Here is an 11444-nt window from a genome sequence, read left to right as displayed (position 1 = left end):
ATGCGCATTCAGCGCTTTGTCTCTTATAACCTACGCCTTCCTCAGTAATCACACTCTTTTCTCTCCTCTGCACAGTTTTTTTTTTTTTTTTTCTTTTTTTTTTTCTTTTTTTTTCTTTTTTTTTTCTTTTTCCTCTTTAAGATTCTCTCTGTCTTTCTCGGAAAATCATTTGCTCTTCCTTCTTCACCACAGCATGTGGATCCAAGCGTCTATTTTCTCTTTCGCAACCGCGTCGTTTTGATTTTCGCTTTTTTTATTTTTTCCTGTTCTTATTCGTCTAATTGAAGTATCGGTTGTGGATCTTTTTGCAGCTAGTGCTTTTCTGAATCGAAGGATCTGATTGTTAGGGTTTGGTATGGGGAGAGGAAAGATCGTGATAAGGAGGATCGACAATTCGACAAGTAGGCAAGTCACGTTCTCGAAACGAAGGAACGGTTTGCTGAAGAAGGCGAAGGAGCTTGCGATCTTGTGCGATGCTGAAGTCGGAGTTATGATTTTCTCCAGCACTGGAAAACTCTACGATTTCGCCAGCTCCAGGTACATGATTCCTCTATCGATCTATTTTTCTTTCTCTTTTTGTGGATGTTGAATGCTGCTGTAGATGCTCTACGAATTCAATGTCAAATTTTGTGCATAAATGTTGAATGTCGTTTGTGTTTTAGCTATTCGTAACGATATTATTATTTTGCTGCTAAAGATATTACCACAAACCATATAATGTTTGAAAAACCGTTCCCGTTACGGTGTAGTTAATGGTTAATTTAATTAGCACTAACGAAAACACTTCGTTAAGTTAGGCATGAGCTGCCTCCATCCAAGCGCAGAAGGTTTAGAATTTGAAGAACGATGATGTCCGGTACTTACTCATACAATTAGTAAGAATAGGAGTAACGGCAATATAAGTAGTGCTATTTTGGATTCCACTGCGGCGACCGTGTTATTGGGTTACGTTCTCTGTAGGCTTTAATACTGTGTTTTTTTGCTGGAAATTATAATTGATAGAGATGACGGGATGGCTAATTAATATTATTATAGCAATAAAAGCGCTTACACTATTAAGCAGAGCGGTGTTTTCTTGCAAGATGAAGTGGGTTTGGAAATTAGAATAGTTGATTTGGATGAAAAAAATAGGGTGCGGAGTAATCTTATCACAGTTCTAAAGTGCTGAAGGGGCCCACCGGAAACCTAATTTATGTTCTACAAGAAGACTCAAAATGTTTATCAGTGAGATAAAGAAACCACTTGATTGTATTGGGTTGGAAGTTGAAAGAGCTCGTGCGTTTAGTGTTATAGGTTTGAGCAGGTGAATTGAGAGTCGTTTCATGTCTTGAACTTGAGTGCGGTTCTTTCCTAAGATGTTTTGTGATATCTCTAAAGCATTTTTGAATTATACCAAGTTATATATTATTTATACATTTGTAAGCTTGTCCTAGGCAATCTTTCCATGGAGTAATTATTTGATGAACTTGAATCACATAATGTAGGTTAATCTCTGTATAATATGTAATTAAGTATCATTAATTTTTTATAAAATAAAAGAATTTAAGTATATGTCATATAAGAGGTAGTTAGATCATAAATAAATGATGATAGTGTCTTATCTAATAATTTCTTCATTTTATACATTTGATTTAAATTGGAGAAAAAACACTTATTATTAGTAGTACATGCAAGTTGGCTTCCATTTCCTAAGATATCCAAGTGGAACACCTGGGTATAATCTCTTCTTTTACTAGTGATGACATGAGAAGTTTTTCACTTTGTACACTATATTAATATATACTTTCTATTTTTTCTTGCTATATTATATTATTTATTACATATGCCTTTAGTTGTCTTCCCCCTCTTTACAGCTTAAGTTGGGTTAGGGTACCGGCAACTTTTAGGCAATTACTTCCTGAATCTTATCATTTTTCTTCCTATACCCTATCACTACTCTTATCATTTTCCGAATTTATTTTCCGGAATACAATAAACAATTTCGAATTTCTTTTTCCAGAAATCAATCACCCCCTCCTTTAAAGGAAAACATTTTCGGAAGCTTTTGATAAGGTGAGAGGTGAAATTTGATGGGAATGCAGGAAGCTTTAACCCAACTTTTATTATACCAAAGATCTTAACACCTCACTTTCTATTTTCTCGCCCATTAGATAAATTATTTTTCTATTTTTAATTTATATATTTTTCGTGTGGAAAATACCTAAAAATATCTGCTTTCATGGACCGGATTTAAAAAAAGTAAAAGGAAAAAATATTAAAATTTTCAAGACTCTATGTTCTTTTACTTCTCATGGTTTTTTCTTCACATAATCTTTCATGTTTAAAACACTAGTATAAAAATACCATATAACATCCGTGTATTTGGTTTTTCATGTCGAATTCTAGGTCGACATCAGAAAATGTTAAATTGATGTCGAATTTAAATTTAACGTTAAATTAATGTCGAATTTTGTTCATATTCGACGTTAATTATTTTTTTTTTGTTTTTAATTAATTGTGATTTTTTTACGACTCTACAAGACTTGAAAAGCATAAAAACAACAAATTTTTGTTTTTGTTATTTTATAAAGCATGAATTATGAACATGTAGTGTAGTATTAACAACAAACAAAAATAACCAACAACAAACAAGTTTAATCAAACAACAACAACAACAAAAAAGTTTAACAAATAAGTTCTTCAAAAAAATGAAAATTAACCTTCAAAAAGTGGGTTCGTCGGAATAAAATATTACCACCAGGGAGAGAAAGCAGAATGCAGACGTTAAATGTGTGACATTATATGTTATTTTTCACTAACGAAAGTTCAACTTTATATTAATCACTTACTCTAGTCTGTATTTTTAAATAGGCAAATACGAAAAATGATCTAAATTAAATATAAATTATGACTTTAAGTATTTAAATAAGGTATATATACATTTATTCTTTAAAAAGTTTATAAACCTAATTCCTTTTTACGTCAAAATGCTTAAATTTATAATGCTATACATGACATATGACTTTAATATATTATAAAATTAATATAATAATAAACAAAAATAGAATTGCATTTACATTTTATAAATAATTTGACATTTTAAAACTTGAAACCTTTTGGTATGATCTTCAGATTTTAAATTAAATAAGTTTCTATAAATTTTTTAACAAATTTTATTTTTTAATATTTGGGATAACCCAAATTAATGTAAGGTAACTATTTGTTTATTTAAACCTCTCCAATATAAGAATTAGAAAATAAAAAAAATGAATCGATCTTCTCGTTAAGTTAATTTATAAATATTCTCTTATATTAGCTTATTCATTAAAATATAATTTTAACTCACTGTAAATTAATTTTAATATGTAATTATTAATTTAGAAGTATTTATAATAAAAATTGACCACAAAATGTGAGTGTTGAGCCTTTTCAATCTTACTAGATGCTAATCCCGTTTTTTCAAATATGAGAAAAACCAATCTATTAAATCAGCACTTATCTCAAGTCGAGGAATACATAGAGATTGTATCTAATTTAATCCAAGCAAAATATTTTTATTTTGATTAGTTAGGTATATTCCTAGAGGCTAGGTAGAGGCGTACACAAGTAAGATTTTTTTGGTAATTTAATGTAATCAAGATATTTAGTATATTGTTTTCTATCAAACTTACACTGAATGAAGAATTGGGTCAAGTTTCGCAGGTCAAAACAACCTGTTCAACCAGCACATATCTCAATTTGACATACGAGACTATAGAAGAAAGACTTATAAATAGGCAAGGTTATCAAAGTTTAACTAAATCTATTACTTAATCAATCGAAAATATTTTTATTTAAATTAAGTGGTTTGTATTTTTCTTTCTATCAAACTAATAGCAAATGATGTGAAAAAATTGTTTAATTTTTTATACTATAAATGATAATAACAATTAAATAAATAAATGTATAGATAATTAAAAATATATGAAAACAACATAAAGTCATTAAATTCATGAGTTTAAAATAGGGTTAGATATATTTGTATTTCCACATCTTAGATTTGAAATTAAAATTTGTTTGTTACAAACTTTGATATATTTGGATCCATAAACTTAAAAAGTAAATAAATAAGTCTTTTTAATTTATCGAGGGTTAAATTCTTTTGTGTTAAATAATGTTTCATATTAGTATATATTAGTATTTGAACTTAAAAATGTTGTTTGACACGTCAAACAATATATAATGTATTGAATTAAAATGATTATATCTATTTTTTTTAAAGTTTGAATATTAAATTATATCAAAATTTGAGACAAAAACAAATTTTAATATTACAATTTTGCTTTAAAATTTAAAGATTAAAATATATTTAATCCTTTAAAATGCTCTAAAAGTTTACACAAAACAAAAGTTGTTGTATTTGAAGGTGTAGGTTGAATTGGACCCAAACAATGTATTCATCATGTTTAAATTTGAGTTACTTTAATCCCTTCAACACTCTTATTCCCATTGAAGGATGTATTTGAAAAAGAGTGAATGGATGTATTTAAAGATATTTATAAAAAATTATGGTGTTGTTTATTTAAAGAGATTTAGAGGAAATTATGGTGTTATTTATTTTGAGGAATTGAAAGGTGAAAGTAAATAGATTTGAAGGAAGAGTTTGGGAAACTTTATAATAGATAAAAGTTAAAGATTGCATATTTGTCCTTATGGTTAAAAATAATATTAAATAAAGATTTGATGAGTTGAACTCATTAAAAAAAATGTTGATGATTAGTTTATAAATTAAAAAGTAATAAGTGTAATTAATTAAAAATACAATGTCTTTGCTATAAAAAGTAATTTTAATAGATAAAAATGTTAGACAATAATTTTGTCCTAGTTAATTAATTTAATACAAAATTAAATGGTATTAGTTGAAATTAAATTAAAATAAAATTTCAACAGGCTTTCAAAAACTATGGATATGGTACATGTGAATCGATTCAATGGAAAGGTGAACCAATTCTCCCAACAAGGTCAATCCACCCACTTCGAGAGAACCAATTCCCTCATGAAGATCCAAGCCATAGAATCGGTTTCACCACCATAACCATTTCCCCCTCACCATGCCAACCCATGCAATTCTAGAAAACCAGTCACGAATTCCCCTCACGTGAAAACCAACCACCCTTCCCTCTTATCAGTGGCCCACATCTATGGCACATAGTGAAAAGCTAACAAAAAAAAGGTAAGCTCTGAAATGTGAAATTATACATAATTGTGTAGAGTAATTCGTAAAAGCACTCATCTATAGTGTTCATCCACACACCCCCTTCCCACAGCAAAGACAATATCTCCCACACATCTCTCAAATCATCACTAACACATGCACAAAGAAAATATTTGGAAGTGAACACACCCTTATCGAATATGGTAAAACTCAATTTCAATTTTTGACTATTTTTTATAGTCTCATGATGCCAATTAAAATTTAAGAGCCCACATTTCTTCTACAAAGAAATGTTCTTAAATGTGTAAATAACAATTTGGAAAACGTTAGTGATAATATTATGCAATAAGTAGTTCTTACATTAATAACTCAACTAAACCCAAGTTCGTAGATAACCTTACAGGAAACAACATTTAAATCATATTTCTTTAAGGAAATAAGAATGTTCACTGTGTTCGATATCTAACTATGATGAAATTCGTGTCATTGTATGGTTGTGAATAATTTATAATTATAGTATAACTGCTTTGCATTGATTCTTTTTCTTTCTTTTTATAACAAATACTGAATGTATTTTGAATTTTCAGAAAATTAAATGCATTTATATTTTCATTGGTATTTTTTATTTTTAAGATAACTAGTTGAAAGATATATATTTATCTTGATATTATTAGTGTGATGAGCTTTTGTACAATACAATTGTTTACTTGTACAGGATATCACTATGACTAATAAAAAATACACACTTTTTTTTTATAAAATGTATTTTCCACTCTAACTATATACTATAATTGAAGTGTTTACATTTTGAATGACATCTGCTTAATATCTAGGTTCCTATAACATTGAATGGTTAAGTGGAGTTTCAATATACAATATTATGGGTACCTAAAACTGTGAAAGTTAATTTTCAGTTAAAAGTTGTTAGCCTAACTTTATGAATTAATTTTTTATAGTAATTAAAAAATTAAATAATAAATCTAAAATGGTGAAAAAATTATGTCGATATGATTTTTAATATTTTATTTTATAAAAAATACATTTTGGGACAATTATAGTTTCATGTTTTAATGAGCTCGTATTATTTTTTAAAGTTAAAAAATTAAAAAAATAAGTAAATAAAATAGGTACCATAAAAAATGGGTTTTTATTAAAACACATTTAAATGATGATTTTTAAAAGGTTATTAATTTTAATAAAGAAATTGAATAACTTATGACATGTCTTTTTAATACAAAATTTTAGAAGAAATTAAATTTTAAAAATTTATAGAAACAACTAACTTTTTAAAAACAATTTCATTACTTAAAATATATAATTTTAAACTTATTTAAAAAAAAGTAAGAATTTAAAATTTGTCGCAGTCTCGTTTTTTAAAATTCATCTATCTTTTAGTTTTTTTTTTTTTTTTCATAACTTTGTCAAGTTTGATTTCAGCGGAGGTTAATGTGTCATAAGTTTGACATCGTTTTTTCGATTGATGTGGATAAAGGTTTCTTTCAAGTTAGAGTTGTTCATTTTCGATTGTCACTGTTAAACTTTTTTTTTATAAGCCTCATTACTAAAATTATTTTTTGCGATATATTTTTCAATCCACATTTATTAGAATTTTTATTTGTCAACATCAACCATGTTTTTAAGTTGATGTCACCTAAATTGTGATGGATGTCAACTAAGTTTTGTCATTTGAAGTTTGTATTGGTTATTTTTTTCTTGAAATTTGCAAAGTTGAAATAGTAATTTTTATGTTTGGGAATTTTTTTTAGGATTAAATATGTTTTTGGTCCTCAGTGAAAATTGGAATTAGTTCTTCTTCAAAACTTTGGCCTAATTTAGTTTCCAAAATTTAGAAATGTACGAATTTAATCCTTTTAACCAAATTTTGTTAACTTTATTTACGGTTTCAAACGCGTTTCTCAATTAACACTGAAGCAAAAATGTGTCAAACAGTGTAAACAACCAAAATGTTATCATGAAACGTGTTTGAAACATCAAATAAATCTAAAAAATTTGGTTAAAAGGACTGAATTCATACATTTCCAAAATTGGGAAATTAAATTAGGTTAAAGTTTTGAAGAATGATTAATTCCAATTTTCACTGAAAGTTAAGGGACCAAAAACATATTTAACCCTTTTTTTTATATTAATATTCTATATTCAAAACAACAAAAAACAAAAATTAATAAATTAGAATTATCTTATTGAAATAAAAAAGTTATATAATTAAATGGTTAAAATTAAAGTGATTTAAATTTAATATATTTTAATTTCTTGAAGACTGAAATATTCTTATTCAAACACAATATATTGATGAAAAAACATAATATATTTTAAAGATAATAGAAATAAGATATAGGTTAAATAACGTAATAATAAGCTGGTGAGATAAAATCATTTACTAAACATGTGTGATCAAACATCTTTATCACAATTATGAGGAGGTGACTCCAATCTAGTGATGTAACAACAAAAGCGTAGTATTATCACCTTATTAATAACTAACTGATTGTAACAGAAATCAAAGGGTCTACAATATTCTTGATCATTATAAGTACAAACATATTTTAATTTCTTGTTTGATTTTCTCTCAACAAATGTATTAAATTCTTCCATCAACAAATGTATTAAATTCTTCCAACTTTTCAAATGTGTAGAACATAGACTTCCAACTTCTTAGAACAATCATTTCCTTTTTGTTAAAAAATAAATCTTAAGTCTAGTTTAATTATATAAAATTAACTTGAAAAATGAAATCTTTTAATATAGTTATATAACATAAATTGATTTTATCTTTATTTGTTGTGACTTTCAACACATATTTTTTCACATTAAAACATATACATTTCAAATCTAAAATTAAATATTAATTGATGATTTAATAGCGGCTTAATAATAAGTAAAATAATAAATTTAACAAATAATAATTTGTAAGTACACATGTTTAATATTCCAAAATCACCATCTAAAATGTGAAGAGCTCTTCTTTTTTTAATGTAATATGCAATGTAATATCACAAGTGAAAAAAATTAAAAACACAAAAACTTGTCAATTAAACTCCACTAAAATCAAATAAGAATATAAAAGAATCAAACCAAATACACAAACAATTGCTTGAACCATCTAATACATCAAAGTAATAAAACTTTCAAATTTAAAAACAAAGAAAAAAAACCTAAAATAAAACAAAAGTGTTAAATTATTACAATGACCTTCCAAGAACTTAATAATGAATTTAATTATTAATACTAATTCATTAATTTAGGAAGAAATATTATAAATAAAATAAACTTGTTCTATATTTATACCATATTTTTCATTTGGATTGTTTTTTTTTTTATTTCTTACTATCCTATTTCCCTCCATATATGCTTCTCTATTTCCTTTAACAAGTTTAGCATGCAAAAGTAATTTGGATCTTGAAAAACAAAATTAAAACTTTCTATTATTAGATGAAATTGATTGAAAAGTGCAAAAGTTTGCAGGTTTCATCTCTCTTTTAATGACTCTTGTTTAAAAATAAGATTCACTAAAATTTGTAATTTCTTATTATTTCTGACCAATATAATTAGTTTTTATAATTTACAGCCTCTCTCATCTTTCTTTCCAAATTCACCGAATTAACCTCATAACTCCTTAACATTAGTAAGAAAAACTGAATCCACATATTTTCTCTCACCTTTCTTTTCAACTTTACTATTAAACCAACTTTAGTGTTAGACTTTATCAACTTATCAAATTATATATAGTTTTTCATTTTAAAACTTAGTAATTCTTTTTTAGTTACTGGACCAAGTACTTAGAGACATTAACTTTGAAGCTACCCTCAGCCAGGGGTATTGAATTTTGGAATTTAGGGAAAAAATGTCCAGAGCTGAAGTGATGAACTTCGCTTAAAGGTCCCGTTTTTCGGCAGAAATGAGAGGGAGAGGGAACTTTGAAGTTACGCATGAATATAGACTTCATAACTACTACATCAACTAAAAATCTCATCCCCAAGACATGTCAACAAGTTTACAAAGTCTTGACATATTATTGAGGCACAAATATTACTTATTTGAATCTGCACAGTAAGGTCCTAATTTCTTTACTTGAATGTTACAGTCAACAGAGTACATTTCTGACGCATTTTTATTTTGAATGACTTTTTCCAGCATGAAATCAGTAATTGACCGATACAACAAATCAAAAGAAGAAAATTGTCAACTTGGGAGTTCGGCCTCCGAAATTAAGGTATTTATAAATATCTAAAATTATGCATGGGCACTTAAAATGCACACGTGAATCACTTCGGAGATTATTATACAATTGCACAGGGCATTAGAAATGCCTGAATTTGAATAAAAGATATGAATGAAAATATCATTTGTAATGTAACTTTTGCATCTTTAAGTTGCAAGTTTCTTCATTTTTCTTTCCAGAGTATTGATGAATTAAGACACCACAATTCTCAAGTTCAAAGAAAAAAAACTTCATTATTTTGGAGCAACAATTCAACTTAGCAAATTGTTTTGGAGCACTTCCACCCTTTTCAAGTTCAGGATTCAGTACACCATTACAAACTCTTTGAAGGATAGAATGCAACAAATTATTCTAAAATCTATGAACACTTTCCTTGAGTTCCAGTATCCAGTATGTATGCTAAACATAGCAGGACGTCTCAGTTCTTGGTTGACATGATTATAAACCAAAAATGTGATATGTTTTACCACTTTTCTCTTTAAACATGTGACATGTTTTACTTACACATGAACTAGGGAAGACAATTTCAGCCTTCCATATTGACCTACAAATTCCCTAAAGTAACCTATTTTAAAATCCCATGATAAATTCAACCTTCTTATACTTATAATGTTTCCGTCCCTCCACAAGACACCGTAACCTGCACATGATTAGAACCACATATTTAAAGAGGAACTATAGTATTGGCAAATACAACTAATAACTAAAGGAAAAAATCCTTCCAACTAAAAATGAGAAATCTTCCAAGCATAAGCATTCAAATTTAAGAAGTCATGGTATTCTGAGATCTCTTTTTCTTTTATATTTGTTCGATTGCATCATGTACATAAATAATTGCAGTATAGAAAAATATGTTTTGGTTTGTAATCAACTGAACTTGATAGCTAAAGTAATTCCTTTCGACAAGTTTTGTAAGCAAAGGAAAACAAAGAACCAAGTTTAATATATCAACATCAACTACTAAATAATAAATAATTTGGTGCTGGCACTTGTTAGTATGGTGCTTTCTTATGTTATTCGGGTCATAATACATTTTCATAATTTTTTTTTCTGTGTAACATTTAATTTAAATAATTATGAAAGCCTTAAACTTTATTTCTGATAAGGTCATATATATCTGGTGATTCCACTTCCTGTAATATCTAATCAGACTTTTACTTATTTCTTTCAATTTTTTTAGTTTTGGCAAAGGGAGGCAGCAATGTTAAGGCAACAATTACACAATTTGCAAGAAAGCCACAGGTACACCCCTTATCAGAACATATGCTTATTCTATAGTCGAGTTTAAAAGAAAAATCTACATTTTAAAAAGAGTCTAGATTATTAGCGTATTAAACATGGTAGTGTCAACTAGAGTTATTGCATACTTGATATAATTACTCTGGAGGATCAAGAAGCTGTTTCAGGATATAATTACTCTGCAGTATTTTAAGCTGTAACTAATACCTGACCAAACAAAATGCTTGTGTATTTGACACAATTCAGCATTTTCAATAATTTTTTCTATTCATACATATGAACAAAGAGAGCCAAATAGATCAGTTTGTGTAAACAGCATTTAGGGTATAATGCCATACATCTAATTAATAATAATGCCATACATTTAAATTTCATTTTAGAAATAAATGGTTTGACGTAGTTACATTTAATGACATTACCATTATTCAATGAATCATTTCTTAATAACTTATTTTGTTATTGAACAATAATTGGATATACTTTCATGAGAAGTGTATCCAAGTTTCATTGAATACTTCACAATAAAAAGAAAATTAACAGTTAACAAAATTGAAATTAATCATATTTTTCAAAATTTAAAATGCCATAAATATGGAAAAAGAGATTGAATTGATTTTAATTATTTAAATATTTATGAAAAGATTTGCAACACTTTCAAAATTTATTAAAGAATCAAGAACTATAATAAAAGTAATGTATAGATTGGATTCAATTTCTTTTTGGTTTAATACCTATTTTGGTCCCTCCTTTGGGAGGGTTTGTTCAAAGTGGTCCCTCCTTTTTTCAAAAGTT

The 11444-nt window shown here is 27.2% G+C and overlaps 1 protein-coding gene across 7 annotated transcripts in view; it reads left to right on the top strand.

Annotated features, from left to right (window-relative positions):
• The first annotated feature begins 6 nt into the window (after positions 1 to 6).
• The window catches only part of LOC106764696 (MADS-box transcription factor 23-like), a 17654-nt gene continuing 6216 nt past the window's right edge, over positions 7 to 11444 (top strand). For all 7 annotated transcript variants that reach the window (XR_002668188.1, XR_002668189.1, XM_014649037.2 and 4 more), the window contains exons 1-4: positions 7 to 44; positions 312 to 537; positions 9326 to 9404; positions 10594 to 10655. Coding sequence is in view for 5 of the 7 variants with exons in the window: in XM_014649037.2 (XP_014504523.1) it covers positions 356 to 537; positions 9326 to 9404; positions 10594 to 10655 (323 nt within the window). In the remaining 2 variants the exon portion in view is untranslated. The remainder of the gene's footprint in view (positions 45 to 311; positions 538 to 9325; positions 9405 to 10593; positions 10656 to 11444) is intronic.

The sequence above is a fragment of the Vigna radiata genome, chromosome 6 (assembly GCF_000741045.1).
Source record: "Vigna radiata var. radiata cultivar VC1973A chromosome 6, Vradiata_ver6, whole genome shotgun sequence".
In the NCBI taxonomy this organism is placed as follows: domain Eukaryota; kingdom Viridiplantae; phylum Streptophyta; class Magnoliopsida; order Fabales; family Fabaceae; genus Vigna; species Vigna radiata.
Note: the sequence above shows the minus strand (reverse complement) of the source record. Positions and strands in the feature narration are given on the sequence as shown.